This window comes from Lissotriton helveticus, chromosome 5_1 (genome assembly GCF_964261635.1).
Source record: "Lissotriton helveticus chromosome 5_1, aLisHel1.1, whole genome shotgun sequence".
Taxonomy (NCBI): Eukaryota; Metazoa; Chordata; class Amphibia; order Caudata; family Salamandridae; genus Lissotriton; species Lissotriton helveticus.
Genome location: NC_136065.1, coordinates 245,459,359 through 245,483,131, shown reverse-complemented (window position 1 = coordinate 245,483,131; position 23,773 = coordinate 245,459,359). Strand labels below are relative to the sequence as shown.

Sequence of the window (23,773 nt, the reverse complement as noted above, 5' to 3'; positions counted from 1 at the left end):
GTGCCTGCCCTCTAGCCAAAAAATGAAAATTTGAAAGGGCATCACTCCCAAACCAGTTCCCAGACTTTAGGCAGTGGATCCACATCACGTCTAGAAAATTAGTATAAATGTGAGACACAAAGCATTCCACTTTTTCCAGTTCAAAGTTCCTCTTGAGCAAGGGAGTGCTCTTTAGATAGCTCAAAGAGTTATGGAGATCCAGGGATGAAGTGTGCATGACAACCTGTCTCCCAGAGGTAAGAGAACATCATCACCTAACATTGACACAACCTGCTGGAGAACCTATGGGTCTGCCTTTTGCCTATAAACCAGACTGTGTGCTCAAAAAGGGAAGAAAAGTTCCTGGCCCTGCAGGAGGAGTGACTGTCCCGGAGGAGAAGCCAAGGGTGTTAGCCGCATGTTGAGCATGCAGAAGAGCCGATTTGTACCAGGAACATAACAGATGGCAACCCGAACTGGGAGGAGCCATCTGGCCTCCCTATGTGGTTCACGTGACAAACTGTATGAAGTAATAAATCCCAGGTGACAGCATACTGCCCAGAATTACTGCAGCGTGACCAGAGAGATGGGTTATTTTGCTGCCCAGCAACACACCTGTAACTGAAAACACCCCATCCCCCCCTCCCAAAAGGCATTAGGCCACAACTGCCAAAGACGAGCAACCACTGCCAAGGTCCACCATGCAGCTTGTTCACAGTGGCAAAATCTGAGAGGCGGAACCTCTGCCCACGATCCTGTGCCTGCAGAAGAGAACGCGGGCTGTGCGAACACAAGGAGTGCACCATCAAACATCATGCCCAAGCCGCTTCACAGCAAACACCACAGGGTCAAAAACTGAGAGACTGTGTATTGTACTTAAAGTGATAAGCCTGCACGTTATGGAGAGTAACAATGGCCAGTGCGAACTCTTTCTCAAGATCCAAACAGAACCCCACAGATGTGCGTGTAGAACCATGTAGCTGAATCCCCATTTACTGAGGGTATTATTTTGTGGAATAAGAGCTCTACTGCTCTTCCCCCTCCTTGGAGGAATCCATTAGAAGCCCCTGAAAATTAAAGCCCCTGCAGACACCACATGCTCAAGCCGAAGCACCTCTAAGCCATTAAGAACAGTTCATGCCCTTCCAGTCACCTTCAACACTACTGCTTTCAAGGAACCCCAGAGCCTGGACATCCTCTGCACAGAATGGACGAAGGTGAGGACATAACCGGTATTAGTCTATTCGGGCCAGGACAGGCCTTGTTTGACTGCAACCGCAGTGACCCCCTGCAAGGTAACAACGTATCATGTGACTCACCGAGTATCCCACACTACCCATGTCCACAATCGCAGACAGACCACACCACCACTCACACCACATCCTCACAACACAGATATCAAACCTCATACACATTCCACAAACCATCATGAACCCACAAATTACCAAACACACACCAACTTATGTGTATTAACCACATTGTGTAGTACTTCATAATTCAGACATGGCAGGACTAACCAGCTATCAAACTAAATGCACTATTTGTCACAGAAACATGGTTCTCTCCCATATCCTCAAGCAACCTATCTGTCCATATTCCCATATGGTACAGCATTCAAAATGCAGACGGAACACAAAAGATTCACAACATCTTCTACAAGTCCTACTGGGCCTGCAGAGAAGAAAACAAGTGACACTAAGATCCATGGAGCATCATGCCACTTCCCGCTCTCAGCAGCCTTCCACCTTATCTATAGGCCTCAACGACTAAAATAAGACTTCACAGACAGATTTGCATTCCTTTTCACGATCTCAGCCATCAAACATGCCCATAGCACCATTCGCAGTAACTTCAACCTCATAAACAACCAAGCATGAAGCAAGCCGGCCACACCCCTGTCCCTGCTTCCAAGACTGATTTTGGCCCTGGCTTCATTTGGCAGGATACAATTGTCTTGCCAATTTTGTACCTGCATGCATAGACAGTCACTTGCCCATGCTCTGTTGACAGCCATCTCAGACTGTTCTTAGAGCAGAGGTACAGTTAAACATTGTACTAGGCCTTACTTTGTTACATTTAATTTTGAAATGTTCCTCTCCTTGGCCCTGGATACACAACGGCCAATCAACACCAACCCCACGAGTATTTCTTGCTCCCCAGCAAAGAAGTGCATACTGGGAAAAGGAACACAAATATAGAGGTTGGGAGGAAGGGGGAGTGAGGAACATTACCAGAAGGCAGGCCAGATTTTCCCACTCTAATCAAGATACTGAAAGTGGTGTATCTATTAATATTGAATATGCTGCATAAGTACTGCAAATCTCTCTAGGGGATGCTTGCCTCAAACTCAGCCTGAGATCTCTTGAACAACCAAATATAGCTGGCATGCCATGCTCATGTAGAGTCCTGATTCATCAAACATTCTGTACACCCAAGTGTCACTTGAACGTAGAAAACTTCAGAAAGCTAGAATCCGGATTTGGGTATTTTGCCAAACACTTATTCCACTTATGGTTTGGAAAATTCTGCTCATACGGCATGTTTTCCACAATTGGGAGACAAGGGGGAGGGGCAGGATTGTTAATATACTCTTGTGAGGGGCACATTTTAGCCATTTACAAAGGTGGTTAACTCCTATCATAAGGTTCACTTTGTGGATATTAACAAACCTTCATAATGTATGTTAATACAAAATTTGCTTCGTGTATTTGGTGAACAAAAAGCATGGAGTAAATGTGCAAACAGTGTGAAACCAAACATTTGCAATGCAATCGGTCTCGCCTTTGGGACCTTATATGTATTTAGCTATGCAGCACATTAGCCTGGGTGCTGAAACATCTACTGTTCTTTTTTTTTTTTTTAACTTTATTTTTTCAGCATGATAAACAACATAGTCCCCCCCAAAATTGGCATCAGTTGGGATAAACACAGGTGTACACAGTTCACAGTCCTAGTATGGCTCCAACAGTTGCAGATATAACAGGATGCAATGATGGGATATCATGCAAGTATAGAAACTGACAGTAAGGAACCTTGTGCGCAGTCATCAGGGCATCACCCCACCACCAACCCTCCCTCCCCAACGCCCGCCTCCCCTTCCTCAGGTCCCGATTCCTCAGAGGAGAACAATTCAGCACTAGTTGCATCGGACTCGTTGTCAACCGACCCCACAGCGCACATCATACGCCATGCGAGCAGGTCCTCCTGCAGCCGTTCATCTTTACGCGTATGCTGCATGTGCGTCTCCTCAGCCAATGTCCATTCCCCGACATCCCGAAGCCACAATGACATGTCTGGTGCCCTCTGTCCCATCCAGGTAATAGCCACCTGTCTCCTAGCCAGCACCAAAAGCAACTGCAGCATTTTATATGACAGATTCCTCTTCCTAGGTTTGGGGACCAGGGCCAACAAGCAGTGAAGTGGGGTCAGGTCAAGATGCAGGCTCGTGACTTTCCGGATGTGGACTACTACTGCCCTCCAGAAGTCCCCGACCAGCGGGCACTCCCAAGCTAGATGGAGAAATCCGGCCCGACTGTACCACATCGAGGACAGGCATCCGATTTATCCTCGGCAATGCGGTGCAAGGCAACTGGGGTCATGTAGGTGCGGTGCATAAAATTAAAATGGATTCGTTTGAAACGTGCGTTACACGATACCTTCCTGGTAAGTGTCCCTATTTGTTTTCGTTGCCCCGGGTCTAAAGCGACCCCTAGATCCGCCTCCCACGCCGCCCAGGACGGGGATATCGGGGGGGGGCCCGAGTCACATCTCAGCGCTGTATACAACAGCATTATCCGTCGCCGTCCCGTGCCGCACGACAATAGGATATTCAGAGTATGGGACATCTGGGGCGCCTCCGGGTATTGTGGCCAGGTCGCCCTCGCCATGTCCTGCAGGCCTCTGTAGTGAAGATACTGACCCCCAGTGAGACTAAAGGCCTCCGTAGCTCTTTCCAGGGTCACGAAGGATTCGTCCGGATATAGGTCCGCCAAGGTTTCACAGCCGCCCTCACGCCATTCTCGGAACGACATGTGTTCCTCCATTAACGTGACCAGTGCCAATATCCACACCGGCAGCTCCATATGAAAGGGGGCCCGTCTCAGCACCCTTTCCACAACTCGCTGCCAAAGTCCCGCAGTGTGCCGGACAATATACGGCAGGGAGTCATCCGCTCCCCTACCCCGCATCAGGGCCACTTGTAACGTCCTCTCATCCTCGCTGCCCGCCAGGAGTCGCAACTCCCAATTGTCCGTACCCGCGAACCAGCGCGCAGCCGGCAGAAGTTGAGCCGCATAGTAGTATAGATCAAAACGCGGGGCCTCTAGGCCCCCCTCCTCCCAGCGTCTAACCACCGTGCGCAATGCAACTCTGCTGCGCCTACCCGCCCAAAGTAGGGAGGTGAGCAGCGTATTAACTTTGTTAAAAATACGAGGAGGGAGAGGACACAGGGTGTTCTGTAGGGTATACAATACTCTAGGCAACATCACCATCTTCGAGACGGCCAACCGTCCCATGAGAGAGAGTGGGAGCGTATTCCAGAAGGATACGGACTGTTGTAGGGAACTGAGCACTCGGTCGGCGTTCCGGGCTAGCAACTGCTCATCGGAGACGGCCACTTGGATTCCCAGATAGCGGAAGGCCTCCATCTCCCACCTCAGTCCCAGGGGCGGGAAACCCACTCTAGGGTCTTCACCACAGCCCGCTAGGGGAAAGATCAGGGACTTCTCAGGATTAGGGCGCAGCCCAGAAGCTGCACCAAAACGATCCAAGTGTCGTAACAGGAACGGCAGCGACTCCTGGGGGGAGGTCAGGTAGAACAGCGCGTCATCAGCGTATAGCGAGACTAAGTGTACCGCATTCCCCACTTGTATTCCCCAGGGGGCCATCTCCACACGGAGTGACACCGCCAGGGGCTCAATCGCCAGAGCGAAGAGGAGCGGTGACAGGGGGCACCCCTGACGGGTGCCCCTGCCCAGCTGCCACTCCTCCGAGCGGGCCGCTCCGAGTCTGACCCTGGCCGTAGGCGCACGGTAGAGAATACGGATCCAGGCGCGGAAGAGGGGCCCCACCCCGGCCATTTGAAGCAGCTCCAACAGGTACCCCCAGCTAACAGTATCGAAAGCTTTAGCCAGGTCTATCGAGACCAGGACCTGAGGATCCTCCCTGTCACGCACTTCATGTAGAACGTGGTTTAAGCGCCGAAGATTCATGGCGGTGTTGCGGCCCGGAATGAACCCGCACTGATCTTGATGAACTAAGCGCGCCATATGTGGCGCCAGCCGGGTGGCCAAGATCTTAGTGAGGATTTTTGCATCGGTATTAATTAAAGTGATTGGTCGGTAGGCCGCGGGATCACAGCTATCCCCACCCGGCTTCAGGAGCATGCAGACCTCACCTTGTTGCATGGTAGGCGGGAGTGTGACACGCTCCAATGCTTCATGGTAAACCTGCAGAAGACGCGGAGCGAGGGTATCCGCAAACGCCTGATAAAACTCTGGCGGGAAACCGTCTCCACCCGGCGTCTTAGCCGACGGTAGGGCGGCCAACGCCACTCTGACCTCATGAAGTGTTACTGCAACGTCTAGGTCCTCCGCATCCTCCTTAGAGAGGGTCTGGAGAGTCAAACCGCGCAGGTATGGCTGATACGATGCCTCTGTCACTAGGGGGTCCGCTGTATACACCTTTAGTAGATGAGTACGAAGCACCCCAAGGAGGTCCAGTTCCGAGTGCACCAGTTCCCCAGCGGGGTTTCTCAACGCCACGATCCGTGCAGGTGCCGATTCCCTACGGAGAATCCAGGCCAGCAGTCGGCCCGATTTGTCCCCCTCACGGTGGAGTCGCTGTCGATATCGGCCAAGAGTGAACCTATCAAGGCGGTCGAGGATATCATGAACGCCCTCTCGGGCCGTCCGCTCAGAGTCTAGGCTCAACCCATCCGGGTCCGGTAAGGACTGGCAGTGGCTGAGGCGCTCCTCAGCACGCTTGAGTTCACTGAGCAACTGTCTCCGGACTCCATAAGTCAGTCCCATACACGCGCCCCGTACAACTGCCTTAAGGGCGTCCCATTTGGTCGCATAAGGCATGTTACCAACTCCCCAGTTCAAATCCATGTAGGTACGTAGGGTCGTCTCCACATGGTCCCGTCCCACCGGATCCTGCAGGAGATCCCCCGGCATCCTCCAGGTCCTCGGGCGGGAGGACCGGTCCACCCATTGTACTACGCATGTTACAGGCGAATGATCGGATAAAAACCGAGCCTGATGAGTGACCGATAAGACCAGGGATGCGCCGACATTGGCAGCAAGGACTCTATCGAGCCTACTATGTGTATTGTGTGTGGGGGTATAACAAGTGTAAAGCTTCAGTCACGGATTACCGAGGCGCCACACATCGACAGCACCCAGGTTATCCATCACCTCCCGGAGACGCGCCGTCATCCGTGGTTTCATGCCCGCGCGGGGAGGATGCCTGTCCAGCAGTGGATCCAGTACACAATTAAAATCTCCAAACCAGAGGAGGGGGGCATCTAAGTCTGACACTATAAGCTCCTGTAAGCCGGAAAAGAAACTCGGGTCATCTACATTGGGTGCATAGGAATTCACCAGCAGGAAGTCCCTCCCATCCAGCTTCACTCGTAGAAGAATATATCTGCCCTCAACATCTGCCTCGACATACTGGACCGCCATGGGAACCCCGGGTGCCACCCAGATCAGGACCCCCCTAGCATAGGTAGAGAAGGAGGAATGGAACATCTGACCCCTCCACTTCTTCGCCAGCTTAAGAGCACCCTCCTCATTCATATGCGTTTCCTGCAAACACGCCACAGAAACTCCATGGCGGCGAAGAAAGGACAGTACCCTGTGTCTCTTTGAGCAAGTGCCCAGGCCACGCACGTTCCAAGTTAAAAATTTGTATCCCATAAGCATTGGCCTTGCCCATCCGGGCAACCAAGTCTAGCATCTGCCAGCAGCCTCCCAGGGGCGCGAACAACGGTACACTCTATGCCAAAAACAGTTCCCCCCCCATAATCCCCCCCAACCCCATAGTCCCCCCAACCACACAACCTCCGAAGAAATTCCCTCCCCTCCCCCACCCATGAGCAGGAGTGGTGCAACAGGAAAACATGCCACCCCGCCCTCTCCCTGCCAGTGCCATCCGAAGACAGCGGAACTCAGAACCCCATCAAAAACAGTCTCCCTACCCCCACCCGCGAGCAAAAGGACAGCAACAACCAAAAACGCCACACTGCCCTTCCCCTGCCAGTGCCAGGACGTGCACAGCCACCCCATAAAACCCACTCGCCCCACACTCACACACAACCAATCAGACCCGCCCCCGCTCCCCCCCAACTCCCCAAGGACCCAAAGTTCCAGGACAGTCTCTGGGAACGTCCAGGAAAGACAGTTCCGATGCTGGGCGACGATGCGCCATAAACTCGTGGACCCCACACCACGTCTCCCCGTCCAACTGGGCACCAGCCCTCTGCTTCAGCCAACCATCCAGGGCCCCCAACACCAGGTAGAGACAGCATTGATCTGATAGAGATCCAGGAAGGGGGGCCACCCCACCTCCGAGGACAACAACGCCATAACAAGACAGTACCTTATATCAGAGCTCACTCAAGCTGTGGTTCAGAAAGGCCAGTTTCCGGCATCACCGGAGCAGCGGAGTGCGTATCCGGCAAAGTTTCCTGCAAGGTATCCGGGACCAGGATCTCGCCAGGTGCAGGCGCCTCAGGGGACTCCGGGGCGGCCCCCGTTGACGATGGTCTCATGTGGAGTGCTCCATCCTCCCCCCATGGTTATCCGAGGCTCAGCAGAACCCCGAGATCTGGATCTGCGTCTTCCTCTGCCTCGTCGGCGCCGCTGGGGCCGGGTCCCCCAGGTCTCGCGGGGGCCGCCCCGCTCACCAGGGGGTAGGTCGTCTCCCCGTATCTCGAGCCACTCCCACACCTCCGCTGGGGACTCGAAGTGAGTGCGGCCCTGGGAGAGCACCTTGAGTTTGGCTGGGTAAAGGAGCATGTATTGTAGCTTCATTTCCCGGAGTTTCTGCTTAACTCCCAAGTAGGTCTTCCGCTGCTCCTGCACCTGTTGAGTATAGTCCGGATAGATGGAAACACGGCTATTTTCAATTGTGAGGGACTCCATTTCTCTCGCGGCCCGCAGGATACAATCACGGTCTTTATAGTTCAGAATCTTTGCGATCAGGGCTCTAGGAGGCTCACCTGGCTGTGGAGGGGGGACAAGGGCCCTATGCGCTCGCTCAATGACAAAGACACTGGACAGGCCGGTCGGGCACAGCTGGGTGCGGATCCACGTCTCCAAGAAGCGCTCAGCGTTACCCGCCTCCAGGCGTTCCGGTACGCCCAGGACCCTGATGTTACTCCGACGGGCCCTGCCTTCCGCGTCCTCAGCTCGTCTCTCCAGTGCACGGGTAGTGGACGTCAGATGGGCGACCGATTTTTGCAAGGAAGCCACTTCAGTCTGTAACTGGGCAATATTGCCCTCCGCGTCTGAAACCTTGTCCGCTACTTTACGGAGATCCGTCCGGAGCAGGTTGACATCTATAGAGACAGTCTCGATCTGCCTCTCCAAGGCAGAATGGGATCCCTGAATAGCCTTCAGGATCTCCGCCCGGGAAGGCTCCTGTGGGCCATCCCCCCCATCCTCCGGGCCCGTCTGCCGCGTGATCCTCGGCGATGGCAGCCGTGGGGTGGTATTCTGCACAATGGTGTTGGGTTGAGAGGATTTTGCAGACCTATCCTTGCGGGTCGCCATCTTGAGGGGCAGAACGTGAGCCCTCCCAAACCGTCCCAGCAAGTTCCCGCCAGGTCCCACTGGCCAGGTGTAGAGCACAGCGGTAGTTCAAAGACGGGATTACCAGGAGAAATGGCAGCCCAGTGGTGGCGTCAGGCAGTCGCGGTCCGAACGGCGACTCCCTCCACGAGAGAGGGGAAGTGGCGACCAGCAGTCCACGGTGCACCCACCGGGCCAGGCGGGAGGGCCTCTGACGATCTGGTCGATAGAATCAAACAGGTTCTCCGCCAACCAGTGCATCCGGGACGAGCCCCCTCACCTCCAAGGAGCGACAGAACAATCTCCAATCCCTCAGAGGTACGATTCCACGTGGGCCAGGAGTATCACAGTCCGTACGCCGCCGCTGCGCAGGAAGGAAGACGCCCCGGCACCCGGGCAAAATGGCGTGTGGGCAAGGGAGGGGCACCAAGCCACTCGCGTCCGCCGGGGTACAGCACCTCAGGCCACCGCAGGCTCCCCGTCGAAGGGCCGCTATAGTCCACCGTCCTGGGGAGGGACGGAGGCCGCAATCTCCACACTCGCAAAGAAACCAAGAGGGGCAGCCCGCTCAGGCCGCACGGTCACTCAGTGCGGGGTCGGGCTCCGAAGGCCTCCAGCTCCAGCAGGATTAGTAGTGAGCCCCTGGTCACCTCAGCCCTCCGTCAGACCTGCAGAGTCCCAGGGATCAGGTAGGCACTCACCCGGGGCAGCGCCCCGCAACGGGAGCTCCAGCACAGCCGAGGATCGGGGGGGGAGGGGCGGGCGCCGCAACCCTGCACACGGGCCAGCGGGAATCGCCGGACCTCAGATCAGCCTTCTGCCAGCTGCCCTGGGTGCCAGCCACCCTCCCCAAGAGTCGAGGGTCAGCAGTGGGCGCGATGAGGCTCGGAGCAGGGAAACGCCGCTCCCGAGCGGGCCGCCCGCACCGCTACTCTCTCGCGCAGGACCAGTCCGCGGTCTCGCGTAGATCCAGGCGGAGCCCTCAGTGCGCCGCACCGATCTCCGGCGTCCACTGCTGGGGTACCGGAGGTCTTCCCGGCAATGTGGGGGTCCCGACCGTGTCAGGACAGGATCCGGTCCATCTGCTCCCTGTAGGAGAGCCCAGCAAGGATCTTTTAGACTGGATTAGTGGGTCCTCGGAACGGAGCTGGTGAAGCACACGTCCTGTCGGCCATGCTGCTTGGCCACGCCCCCACATCTACTGTTCTTTAACATGTTGGGAAAGTAAGCACCAAACTGCGTGACACACCAGGTATGAGAACACATGGAGAGAAATATTGCCTTTCAGCTGGAAATGGTATAGTCCAAAGCTCTGTTTTTAATACAAAAGTAGGGGCTTAGGGGGTCATATCACTGAAAATACAAGTTTGAAAAAAATATTATTGTCTACGGGTGCTCGTTCTATGGACTGGAATCTAGAGAATGCTAAAGTGATCCAGTTTTGTTTCTGACCTCTGCTGGTCATTTTCTAGCAAGACAGTTAAATAGAGGCAGTTGAGCAGAAAAAAAGTCCCTAAGCGGAAGCAGACAAGTCCTAGGGCTGATCTCCAGAGCCCACAAAATACATACACATATAAAGTACATACTAAAGTATATACAAGAGGTCTCGAATGCTCGACCTAAATGGCTAAACCCCCTTGGTTGAAGACATTTAAGGAATAGAATTTCTCCTTCCAGAAAATATTTTTCAGAAAACAAATTTAAAAAAAAAATCCATGCATTTATGGACATATCAACATTGGTCAACTTCAGTGGCTTGTCCACAAAGCGGATAACCCATAGGATTGGGCAGTAGGAAAATGCAAGGAAATCTAGGATTTGCTTAAACTTAAATGGGTACTCCTAGGTATTTTTGTGAATCACCTAAAAAATGGAAATCTACTCTAAAGCCATAGGAGGCTGAACTGAACTGACTGTGCTTAAAGCTAGCACACTACCTACTGGCACGGGTCTTAGCGGTCTAGCAAGAGGTCACAAAAAGGAGTAAAATTCTTCAAACACACTTAGTAATGTCAAATTAGATCACCAAGTTTACCATCTTAGCTATAGCTATCGAAAACAATGCACTGCTTCTCCCAGCTCGCAGCAGCAAGCAGGGGTGGTAGCAAAATATGTCAAAATGTCCTAAAATATACGAGGCATCATTAACTTATAAATTCAGGATGTAACAGTAACTGATAACTATAAAGAGTTGAAAGAAAGACAAACCTTTCCAAGTTCCAGAGTTTGACAGAGCCATCAGCTGCACACGATGCCAAATTCACATCTTTCTTTTCCAGGGAAATAGTGGCCTTCGGATGAAACACAATCGCTCCAACGTTTGTGGTGTGACCTTTACAAGGATGGAAATCTTTATATTATATCCTTGCTTGGTTGCGTATTTGTTAAGTGGAAAGGTTAGAAACTTAATTTCCCAGGCCATAGCCTAAGGCCACCTCCATCCAATTCAAAACACATTATCCCCATCAGACAACTGTCCTATAACTTGAGAACTAAAAATTGACAGGCAAAATTGAAGTGAGAAAAATATGTATGAAGTCCAAAAGTGTACCTTTTCCATAAAGTATTTCACAATCAATCACTCACCTCACCACCCCCTGAGCCCCGATTCGCTTAAAACAGAATGAAGTGAACATATTTGAATGAGTGCCGAAATGCTTGTCTGAGTGACGAAACATCCAAATAGAAGCTCTCTGCGCATGCAGATATTGCAGATGTCTTTAAAAAACTAACCACCCATCCACTGATGTCGGTGACTACACCAGTGTGCCCCGTCCTGTAGGATAGATTCAGACCTGCTCATTACTGCTGCTCAACACAGTACCCCATGGGCTCAACAATGAGACAGCAATATGTCAAGCTCTGCCAACGCAAGACTCAGCTGAGGCCCTGTCTAACAAAGTAGGCACCAGCTCCTAGGTTGTTGAATTTTCCTAATTAAATATAATAACCCACTGAATTGATTCCCCAAGTCAGACCGCTCATTTCCACTCTCATACATAACAATGCATCTTCCCCTTTTTCTCAGACTTTGTAGAAAACGTGGTTGACAGATGTGAGGAGGGATAGAGGAGGTGAGCTGGAATACAGGAGGTGAGGTGGAACAGAGGAGGTGAGGTGGAACAGAGGAGGTGAGTTGGGAGGTAACAGACAAGAGATACGCCAGGAGAAAGGTGACTCAGAGGAGAGCGGAGACAAGGCAGGAGACAGAAAATAAGGCAATACAAAAAAAAGGAAAAGAGGGGAGGACGCAGGAACCAGGCAACGATATCTCTATCCCAAGCTACCCGACTGAGCAAAATGAGGTCATCCTGGGCAAATAGCTTTACCTCATTGAACCCGGAGGTCGATAAGTCATGGTTTATCCGATCCTGCAAAATAATGTCTTCCAGAAGCAGCATTGCAGTTTTCAGAGAGCCTTGGATGCATTACGACAGTGGTGGTCATTATAGAAGTAAAATACTCAGCACTCTCTGTAGACTCCATGGAAGCCCTGGCAAAACAATTTGCATGCAGAGTCCTCTTTTATGGGGCTGGGTAAATTCAGACAACAAACCTATCAACTGCCAGGCTTAGGGGGAACTTACAAACCATCCCCACAACTGAGCACCACAAATAAAAGGAAGTGAACAAGACTAGCATACCTCTCAGTGTCTGAAGAAGGTTGCAATCGGGGACAGACCACAGCTTGCAAAGTCCACTCCTGTAAGAAGAGAAAATAAAAAGGCCTTATCATACACAAGCAGTCCAACCCTGCATCCCTCAGCATCAGTATTATGCCCAATGATACAGACGATACACTAACATATTTACCTGCCCTTTCCTTTGTATGTTCACCTAAAACGAGCTAGACAGCAATCCTGAACCTACGCTGCTGTGACTGTACCGTTCTCGGCAAGATGATGGATGGACTGTGGAAACTGTTCAAACACTCACCCCCAATCAAGAGATCTGGATAAATCCATTATTCTTTTGCTCACCCTGCCACCCTAGTTTGGACCCAGCCACATGCAAATCAGTCTTGCCCTTCAGAGTCTCTTGCTCGCTGCGCCACTGGATTCAAGCTAACCTGACTGATGAGGGGCGATACCCCAAAACCGGTCCCAGGATGCTTGTTTCTATGTTGTTCTCACTAACTAGAGCTCAAGACATTTTTTTTTTTGTGAAAGTTTTATATAGCGCGAACAAGATCTTTGCAGATAACAGAGCGCTTTACATAGGCAAGGGGGGTGGGTACACGAGGGAGCATATTTAGGAAGGTAGGTCATCGATGCAAGTAATACAGATAGGAGGGAGTATGAACAATCGGGTAAGGTCGATAATACAGGTAAAACATATGTGCAAATGGATCAAACAAGAGTATAGATCGCCGCAGAGTCTTAAAAGATCAAAAATGGTAGTTCAAGTGTATTTAGCCATGAGGATAGCTTTAACTTCTTTCTTAAAGAGAAAAGCGGAGGGGATGAGCCTGGTTTCAGGAGGGAGTGAGTTCCAGATCCTAGGCGCCATTCCTGAGTAGGAGCGTTTGTAAGTTCTTTCCTTGCGGAATCTTCGAGGTTTCAGCAGAAGATTCTTAGTGCTTCTGGTGGTTCTCGAGCCGCCAGAAATTGTCAGCTTCTGGGTGAGGTAGCCAGGTGAGTTCAGGTGGATAGCCTTGTGTGTCACGCAGGCAATCTTCAGATGTATTCTGGCTTCAAAAGGCAGCCAGTTCAGGGATTTAAAGTCCGGAGAGATATGTGAATGTTTTTTTGATCCAGTAATGAGTCTCGCTGCCGCGTTTAGTGAAGCTCTCAGGGGTGTACTTGTAGTTAGGGGGAGGCCGCAGAGGGCGATGCTGCCGTAGTCTATGCGAGGGATGATTAGCGCTTGTACTGCAGTTTGTAAGACTTTGGCTGGGAGGAAGGGTTTAAGTTTCCTCAAGGTATTTATTTGGAAGTTCGCTCCCCTAGTTGCCTTGCTGATATGCTGCTGCATGTTGAGATTGGCGTCAAGTATTATGCCTAAAGATTTTGCTGAGTCCACGATGGTCGGTTGGACATTGAGTGCGGTTAGGTGTTTACGCCAAGTTTGAGTGGTAGAGAGTTTCGCGGGAGTTGAGATCAGAAGGAACTCAGTCTTCATAGCATTGAGTTTGAGGTGGTTATCTGCCAGCCAGGATTGGGTGCTTCTGATCGTTGAGTTCAGACGCATGATGTCTTTGGGGGATTGTAATTTGAGATATAGTTGAGTGTCATCGGCGTACATGTGAAAGTGTACATTGGATGCTTGCAGCAAGGTGGTGAGAGGTTCCATAACTAGGTTGAACAAAGTAGGGGATAGGCAGGATCCTTGAGGGACACCTAACGATACAGGTACTGGGGAGGACACCAAGTTGTTGCTCTTGAATTTCTGAGACCTGTTGTGAAGAAAGGAGGTGAACCACTGAAGAACAGTCCCGGAAAGACCCATTCTTGTTTTTAAGAGTTCGAGTAAGTTCTCATGTTTCACAGTGTCGAATGCTGAAGAGAGATCAAGAAGGAGGAGGAGGCAGGAATCATTGTGATCTAAAATTTGGAGGGCGTCGTCAATTATGTGAGTCATAGCCGTTTCGGTACTGTGCCCTGCTCGGAAGCCTGATTGATGAGGGTTGAGGAGATCAAACTGTTCTACGTGCTTTGTCAATTGTAGTTGAACGCATTTTTCCAACAGTTTGGCGAGAGTAGGAATGTTGGTGATAGGACGGTAGTTGTTTAGATCGGTGGGGTCTGCTGTTGGTTTCTTTAGTAAAGGTGTAACTTGTCCAACTTTGAGAGTCAGGTATGGTTCCTTGTTGAAGTAAGCTATTGATAATTTTAGTCCAGAGTGGGAGGAGCAACGGGGTGAAGTCTTTTACAGCGTTAGCAGGAAGAGGGTCATTGAGGTGATTGGATGGTTTCAGGGTGCTGAGTAGACTGTCAATTTCTTCTTCAGAGTACGTGTCAAAGCATGACCATGTCGCATTGTTTTTTGGTTCATTGGGTGTTATGCAGTGGTGTTTGGAGTAGAGGCTAGCGTCAATGAGGAGTTCGCTCCTTATGTTGTCAGTTTTTTGTTTAAAGAAAGCAGAGAAATCTTCACAGGAAGGTGCATTGCCCATAGTGTCGACTGCTTGAGGTTGTTCCTTGGATTGAGATCGAATTAGCTCGAACAGTTTTCTTGGACGGTTTTTTGCTTGGTCGAGCTGGAGTCTGAAGAATTCTGACTTTGAGCGTTTTATTTTCCTGAAGTATGCGTTTCTCTTTTTCCTCAGAATTTTTAGGTGCAGTGCCGAGGGAACAGATCTCCAGGTGCGCTCTGCCATTCGCATGGCCCGTCTGTCTTCATTGAGACTCCCGTCGTACCAAGGGTTAGAGATCTTGGTGGAGTCTCTTTTCAGTTGCATCGGTGCAGCCTCATTGATTATTGAGGTCATAGCGTTGAGATAGTGGTCAGTTAAGCACTGAACGTCAGTAACGTCGGTAGGGGGAAGTAGGAGATTGCAGCTGTTAGGGGGTACAGAGTTTGGATTGAGTTTCTTCAGGTCTCTTTTCCAAACTTTGGGCTAGGAGGATTGGACCGGGATACGTTTAACTTGTTCATTGATGAAGAATGTGACAGTATGGTGATCTGACCAGTCACAGGGTTGGATTGAATCAAGTTGAATAGTGCCTTCTTTGGAGATGATGAGGTTGAGGATAGAGCCTTTGTCATGGGTCGGGCTGTTGCAAATTTGGGTGAGGTCAGAGGCGTTAAGGTAGTTTTTGAGGCTATTGACCACTGCATCACTACCATCATTCCAGTGGAGATTGTAATCGCCAAGGTAAATTTGTGTGTTTTGCCGTCCTGAGTTGATTGAGATTGTGTCCATGAGTTGTTGGGAGAAGGTGAGGTTGTCCCCAGGTGGGTGGTAGATGATGTGTAGTGAACAAACAGGTTTGTTTTCACTGATGACATCAAGGCAGATGTATTCACAGGAGGTAAGAGAGGGGGCGGAGACTTTATTAATTGCAAGGTTGCTCTTGTAAATGCATGCGATTCCACCGCCTGTCTTCCTGGGTCTGTCAAGTCTAATGATGCAGTAGTTGGGGGGGACTAGGATATCCATGATAGGGGTAGAAGATTCAGTTAACCATGTTTCAGTTAGGATGGCTAGGTCAAGGTTCAAAGAGATGATGAGATCAGCGACCTCCGAGGAGTGTCTTTGGGCCGATCTACAGTTGAGAAGTGTGCATTTGAGTCTGGGGGTGCAGAGGGTGGAGGGGGGATCTTGAGTGAGGGGGACTTTTGTGAGGTTGTTGGGGACGGAGCCTCTGTTGTTATGCGTGGGGTGTCTGAGAGGGTTGGAGAAAATCGTAGGAATGGACAGGTGTGTGGTGGCTAAGGGGTTTTGGCGATCCGGGACATATGTGCGGAGTAGGGTGTGTATGTCAAGGTCCGAAAGAGTCATGATGGTGCGTCGAGGGCGGTTGGAGGTATTGCGAGAGGGGATAGAGGACCATTGTGGGGGGTGCGTAGGGTGTGAGGGGGCTACGTTGTTGGGTCGAGAGGTGGAGGTGGGAAGGGGGTGTCTGGGGTGTGTGATGAGAAACTCTTTGAGGGTGTGGAGTTCTTCCCTCATTTGGAGGAGGGTGGACATGATCGTGTCCAGCGTGGTGTTGGGTAAGGTGTTGGGGGTGGGAATTGATGGAGAACGAGTGTCTGTGTTACTGGGGATGGGGGGGGGAGAGGGGTGGGGGTGTTAGTGACGTCGTTAGGGTTGGAGTTGGGAGTGTTAGTGAATGTGTTGCTGTTCGGGTAGGTGGGGAGGTTGGGGGAGTGAGTGAAGGGATTAGTGAAGGTGTTGGTGTTATTGGACAGGGAATCCATGATAGGGGGGGTGAGGTAATTGCGGGACGTTTGGAGGCTGGGCGTTGCGGGGGTGACAGTGTGGTAGAAGGGTGTGAGAGTGGGGGGGGAGAGGTTGAGGGAGGGGAGAGGGCTAGGAGTGGCGGGAGTGCAAAGAGTGGGGGGGAGAGGTTGAGGGAAGAGTGAGGGCTAGGAGTGGCGGGAGTGCCAAGAGTGGGGGGGTGATGGGTTGGGAGAGAGTCAAGTTGTGTTGGGTGCTGTCAGGTGAGGTTGGTTGTTCTAAGAAGCTAGACGGAAGAGTGGGGTTCTGGTTAGGTGGGAGTGGGGTAGAGGGGGTGGGGGTGTTGGTGGCGGGGGGGAGAACCGCGGCTGGGATTGAGGCTTGTGATGTGTAAGTAGTCGGGAGGTGATAGAGTAGAGTACTGGAGGGAGGGAGGAGGTGCGTGTTAGTGGTAGGAGGTGTTGTGAGGTCGAGGATGTTGGAATTGGAATTGGGGGCCAGATGGCGTGGGATCTGAGCGTTGGAGATGTATTCTTTGAAAGTGGGGAACAGGTTGTCAAATAGGTCGAGGTTTCTGTCTGTGGATTGAATTAAGATAGTACCGTTATTATAGATAGTGATGGAAGCTTTAGCAGGGTAGAGTTGGGATGGTGTGGTGGATAGCGTTATGCCATGGGCAGTTTTCCTGGTGGTCGATATGGTGAGTAGGGTGAGGAATGCTTTTCTCCATTGTGCTCTGCGTGTAGTGTAGAGAATGATATCGGTGCTCTTAGCTCCATTGATGAGGGAGTAGTAGGTGTCTAGAAAGGGGGTTTCAGGGTGGGACTTTAAGCAGTTTTGTTTAAAAGTTTTGCGTTTTTTTTTTTAGAGCTCTGGGGGGTAGTTAATTAAAGTGTGTTTGCCCGTGAGTTCCATGGTGGACAAAGGGGAAGAGGCAGGCGAGGGGGGGTGTGATGGTGGGTATAAGAAAGAGCTATGGTGTGCGCGGGGGAGGTGTAGGAGAAGAAGTTATGAAGTGTGTATGGGGGTGGAGGATTTGACTAGCCTAAGATGGCCGCTTCGTTAGGCATGGTGGAGAGATGAGGACTAGTCTAAGATGGCCGCCAGGATAGAGAGGTAGCACAGAGTATAGTAGTCCTAGGTTTGTTCTTATGTCCTGAGATCAGAGATGCAGATAAGTTTCGAGGAAGTCCTGTTTCTATCTTACTGGGAGGGTAGGGAGAGGTGAGTCCTATGTCTATTTTGGAGGGCAAGGGGAAGGTAGTGCTTTTAGATTAGCTTTGTGAGGGTCTGGCAATTTGTTGTTGCAGTTTTATGGCCCCAGCCATTTTGGGCAGAGTATCACAAAAATTCAGTCATGTAAAAACAGCTTAAAAGCGGTGCAAAAGTGACAATGAAAAGCTGAGCAGAATGCACGATACCTTGCCACAGTCCTGGGGTCGTTTTTTTGTACCAGATGGTTAATCTGCTGGCTTCATAACGCCCTTTTTCCACGTTGTTGCTGTAGATTCCTCTTTTCTCGTTGTAGGTTCCAAGGAAATAGAGCTTCGTTAATGAATGATAGCCGATTGTATTGCTATCAGCGTTGTTTTGGTATATTCGGTGCACTTCCTGGGGGGCGGGGCTATGAGGCGACTTCTCTCCGATTTTGATCGCAGCGCGGCTCTCCTGGGTGCCCGCGATGCAGCCGACCCGCCGCCCAGCTCTCCCAGGACGCAGCGCCGCCCCTCCGCTACTGTTCAGGGGCTCCGCCGCCATCCACCGACACAGATCCCGGTGGGCACTTCGGAGGGAGGGGAGAGGACAGGGGTGCCTCCGCCGCGAGCCCTGCGCTTCAAGGCTTGGCGTCCCAGAACCAGGGGAAAGTCCTCCGGGGCAATCGCAGCACTCGCCTCCACGTCTGCACCCACCGCCGGGGCAGCCCCTTCACCTCGCTCCGCTCTGCAGGCTAGGCGACCATCCGTGACCAACAGCCACCGCAGGCAGGCAGCCAGGGCAAGCCTGCACCCCCCGTCAGGGGCCTCGATGAAGATCGGTCCCCAGGTGCCCACTCAAGACCAGTGACCGCAGCAGCCCAGGCAGATACGGCGGGGTCCAACCCGCCGCCGAAGATCCGCCGAGAGCGTCCGGGCCCCAGACCCAGACGACAGCGCCTCTCAGCCTCCTGGTCGATCCCGGGCCACCGACCGCGACCAACCTCCTTGGCGTCTGCAGCAGCCACCGTCCAGGGCTCCGCCGACGATGATGATCCGGTGAACACGGCAGGGGTCCCAGCCGCCTCAGGTACGTGTGTTACACCAATCACTTCAATCCTGTTACTTTCACGCTGCGCTCCAGTTACTTTCAATCCAGTTACTTGTGTTCCATGTTAACGCTGGATGCTAGCAGGGATAATTCCACGATAATTCCACGAAGGAGATCCCAAGCATTAGGAGCTCCGGACTAGAGCTCCTACCAGGCGGCCATCTTGATCCCACACACATTCATGCATGTTTCTTCCCATGACACTACAGGGTAGCAGCTGAGGAAAAAGAAAATGCTAAAGTTTCACCCTGGTACATGAAGAGCCTACCGTAAATATTTTATGCACCGCATAAGAAATACGCAGCTTTCCATGCCCCGGAGCTTGTGTCTCACAACAAAACTTCCATTTGTTTATCTCTCCTCCACACCAATGTTGTTAACAGACCTATAGGATAGGATAGGAAGGATGGCGGTTGCGTTTTCTAGATAAAGGGTGAGGTTGTAAGTGTACTAACGGAAGAGTCCCTGTGATTAATACATTGCACTTATTCTTACATTTTGGCCCCCATTTATAGACCAATGGGAAGACTTTTATGCACCCAAAATGAAGGTGATAACTAATCATCAAAAAGACAAGGCATTAAACCAAATGTAGCCCAAAGCACGATAACACAAAACTCAGCATCAAATTGGGACGAATGCTCAAATTGTAACATTTACAAAAGGCAGTGAACTGAAGCCCGAGAGGTTGCTTCACAGGTTATCTCTAAATGCATGATATTGACACTGCACTGCCTTTGACTTTAAGTTCATTAACTGTCCTGTTGAGGAAAACCCCAAACTGTGCTTGACTCCAAAATACATAAGATGACCCAGTAACAAAAGCTTTAGAGACCTCACACTTGGCTATGTTCGATAGTCAACAGATTTTGAACAATGAAGATAAAATGTTAGAATACTTCTAACATGCAGACAGTGTGTGTGGAGGGTATGTGTAGCATCCAAATATGGATCCTGAAATTATGTCTACAAGGAAATACCATGATTTATTGTGGATTATTCCCCGGCCACTGGAAGACCCAGAAAAGACCCAGCAGACTGAAGATCTGTGTGGAGGATGTCTCAAGGAACCAAGATAATCAGGTGATCCTGCAGGCCATATGACATGAGAGCAAGAGTAAGATAAATACCACATACCAGCAATTCCTGAAGAAATGTAGTGCTGCAGAAATACTTTCCTGTATTTAAACTGGTGAGCCTGGATTGCCCTCAAACATTGCTGTAAGATACTTTTAAGGTGACCATATCTGCACCTTCTCAGGGCCAGAGTAACCAAGCAGTCTTACATCTTCATACTACTGGTGTGGGATCAGGTTCATTTGGCTAGAAATGTATACATTGATTGGGGAACCGTTTTAACATCACCCGAGCCCATACGTTCTGTAAAATATAATTGTGAGAAATCACAGTAGGTCTCTAACCCTAAAGTCTAGCATAGAATTGCGGTCCAGTGGGTGGTCCCGATCCTGTGTGCGCCCATGCCAAAAAACAAGGGACTAGGGGCAGCTCAGACCTGGAACCCTAATATTTTGTAACCCTAATCCTCCCTCACCTACCCTGTGGGACTTCCCATGGGGTGCTAACCCACATCTAGCATCATTCAAAAGATTATGCTCAGCTGTTTCCTTACTGGTCTCTGAACTGTGCTCCCTCTAGACACTGGTTTCCATTTCCCAGTAGGCAAATAGGCAATGGAACTGGGAAGAGACTCTTGACTCCACTAAAACTTCTCATTGACTTTTCTTGGGTGAGAAATTTAAAGTGATGGTTTTTAGTGCACCTGTTTTGTTTCTATTTTTGCTGGAAAATCAGCAGCTGAGTCTTCTGCCCATCACCTTGTTCAAGATCGAGCCATAGACAAGGACCATTAAATAACAGGATTTCTTTCATCAGGAATGATGACTGAAACTTTGTTTACCAACATTACAATAAACCAGACAAGTCTTGACGTCCTAGTATAACACTGGCTGTAAAGGCATTAAAAATACAGTAGTTAACACTATAAAAACGTGTTGGTTTTATCTCAATATCAGAAGATGCCCACACCTCCTTTTTTATTTAAAGGTACATAAAAGTCCTACTCCTCTTTCAAGATCTCACTACTTCTGGAGCGTTAAGTCCCCAACAGGAGCAGCTTGGTTATGCAAAGCATTAGTGTAGAGGTGGAGAGGTGTGGTGCAGCGGCCAGGGCAGCTGACTTCGGAGCACAGGGTTCATGGTTGATCCCCGGTTCCCGCGGCAGCTCTGCTCAGCACCATGTGACTCTGGGCAATAGCTCACTTCATTTCCACAACGGCCCCCAGCGCCTTGAGACCTGTAGGGGTGAGTAGTTCGCGCTTTACAAATACGGATTTACATTTATTTTATTTAACAGTACTGGGGTAGCAGTGGGAAATAGCAGTACCCTCAGAGGACACAGCCGCATTACTAATGTGCTCCCAAAAAAAATAAAAAAAAAAGCCTCACATTCTGTTAAAAAAGACAGGCATGACGCTTAGTGATTTCCTTATATATATGGAAATCCATATGAGGTACATCAGAAAAGCAAGATTTTTTTTGTGGCTCTAATAATGTAAAAGCGATGAGAAACGCAGTCTTCCACATTGCTAGTATAATGTGGCTGGCAGTCATGGGTTCAAATGACTTACCAGCCAGTACAGATAATAAATGTTACCATTCTAAACTTGAAAAGACCTGTGAGCACAAAGTAAGATGAGATATTAGGCGCCTTAATAAAACTAGAACACTTGCTTTGTACTGGTGCTGGGTTGATCGTTTACTGTCCACTGGCAGAATGTTAATAAAATCCCCAAGACCTCAATACCAGAGGCGTTTTCATAACAAACCAGGTGGAAAAGAGCACTAGTTGGTTGGAGGAATGGAAAAATTAGATGGACCTCCTCCTTTGCAGAGAAAAAAAATGATTCTTTCACAAGGTCCAGGAAATGTACGAATCTGAATAGGTCAGGCCACCTGGGAGCCATCACAACTTTGGTACTATTCCTAAATCTTGAACCACAATGGGGAAAATTGGCCCTGGAAGTAAGAAATACGCAAATAGTTCTTCTCCTTCGGACTATTTTATTTTTAATTTTTTTATTTTACAGAGTATTATATAGCGCGAACTTGACCCGAATTGGATATCAGAGCGCTTTAAATAGCACCAGTTGCATTACATGAGGACACATTCATTTGTGTTAGGCATGGGGAGATTAAGTGATTTGCCCAGAATCACAGGATGCTCAGCGTCATTGCCCAGTTCCCCAGGTTCGAGGTCGACCGCCCTAGCCGTTAGGCCAACTCCTCTCGCCATACTAGAGAGGGTCTTCAGAAATGAGGCAAAAATATTGCATTTCGTGTTGTTACTGTAGATGAAGGGATCCATTTTTAATGGCCCTAAAATAATAAACTTTTGCCAGTACTGCTGTGCATCTTCCACTGACGAGGGGCATATGTGAGCATTGGTGAGCCTGCTCACTAAAGTGTTCTGAACATTTTCTACATGGGTTGGAAAGGAATAGTTGCCCACAATTGAAGATAGAATAAGTTTCCACAGAGTGGTTACTTTCCTTTGTAAACACGGTGATAGGCTAACTTAAGCAGGACCTTGGTTGTCTGTTTAGAGTACATCAACGTTCCAGAACATTCTCTCCATCAACTAACCAGAAGGGCTTCTTGAAAATGCTCCTTCCCTATCCATGTTTACAAACTGTAGTCGCCCAACAGCATATGGCTTTTGATTGATAGAAGAAGCTAGTGGAACAGTGTGCAAATGAAGCCAATGTATTTAGCCACTTTCTTCATAGGAAAGGAAAATGAAGAGGCCAAACCATTTTTCGAGTTCAGCTCTTAACAGGACATAGGATGTGACAAAGGTAGTCTACGCAAGTGGGAAAGATTAAAAAAACATCACCTAATACGCATACAATTTATTTCCACATTGAAAGCATTCTTCTGCAAAATGATTGGGCCATTTTTGGATAGAGTTATCTGACAGCACAGAAACCAACATGATTGGATCCCTGGAAGCCATATTGCTGCGAGCTGGGAATGCAAAACAAACCAGAGACCCAAGACAGATCCATCACAGAACATAATTTACAGGCATCTGAACAGCTGGCACGAACACTAGAACAGACAGCACTCGCACAACTTCAATGACCAGTGACAGCCACACCTGCACCGATTATGGTGAAACCAACAATTATGCATTCACCAGCAACTGGAAGAAGAAAACTCACCAGCAGGAGGTCGCTAAAAGCTTGGAGTTGGGGCTAAAGTTGCAATAAGATATTGGCCGGTCATCTCCAATCTGACTACAGAAGTTACTCAAAGACTGAAAACAGAAGGGTAACAAAACAGGTCCGCATCAGTCAAACAGAGCCCACAAATTCACAAAAACAATGTTAACCCTAACGTTATAATTGGGCTCTTTTTTAGGTAATGAACGTGAAAGATATATGTTACAAGTTCCTTGAACAAACAATATGAAGCTGCGTTCGCTGAAAGGAGGGAAGGGGACAAGACATCAGTAATGCTAAAGCTTTGCAGTTGAACAGTGTTCTGTAAAAGGCTGACTCTATGAGGTTGGAATCTGCATCAGGAAACGAAATAGAAAAGGGTATAGAATACGGAACCAATTAAAAGAAAGCTCCAAGTGAAAGAACGATAAAGGTACTGCGTCTCTCCCTGAATGCCTACTCTTAGTTTCCAATGGACAAAGCTTGAAAAGGCCACTCACCCGCAGGGTCTTGTGCTGCTCTGCCTTCAGAGATGCCTTCGTTGCTTCTGGAAGCTCCTTAAAGTTGCGTGCTTCTTCTAGGCGTTTTACAGCCCTGTTTCAAAACATGGT

The 23,773-nt window shown here is 49.9% G+C and overlaps 1 protein-coding gene across 1 annotated transcript in view; it reads right to left on the bottom strand.

Moving 5' to 3' along the window:
• Positions 1-23,773, bottom strand: part of PRPF4 (pre-mRNA splicing tri-snRNP complex factor PRPF4) — a 206,958-nt gene that overhangs the window by 50,714 nt on the left and 132,471 nt on the right. Inside the window, exons 6-9 of the mRNA XM_078642126.1 lie at positions 23,663-23,756; positions 23,163-23,257; positions 12,419-12,477; positions 10,983-11,106 (exon numbers count right to left, since the gene is read on the bottom strand). Of these exons, the coding sequence (XP_078498252.1) occupies positions 10,983-11,106; positions 12,419-12,477; positions 23,163-23,257; positions 23,663-23,756 (372 nt within the window). The remainder of the gene's footprint in view (positions 1-10,982; positions 11,107-12,418; positions 12,478-23,162; positions 23,258-23,662; positions 23,757-23,773) is intronic.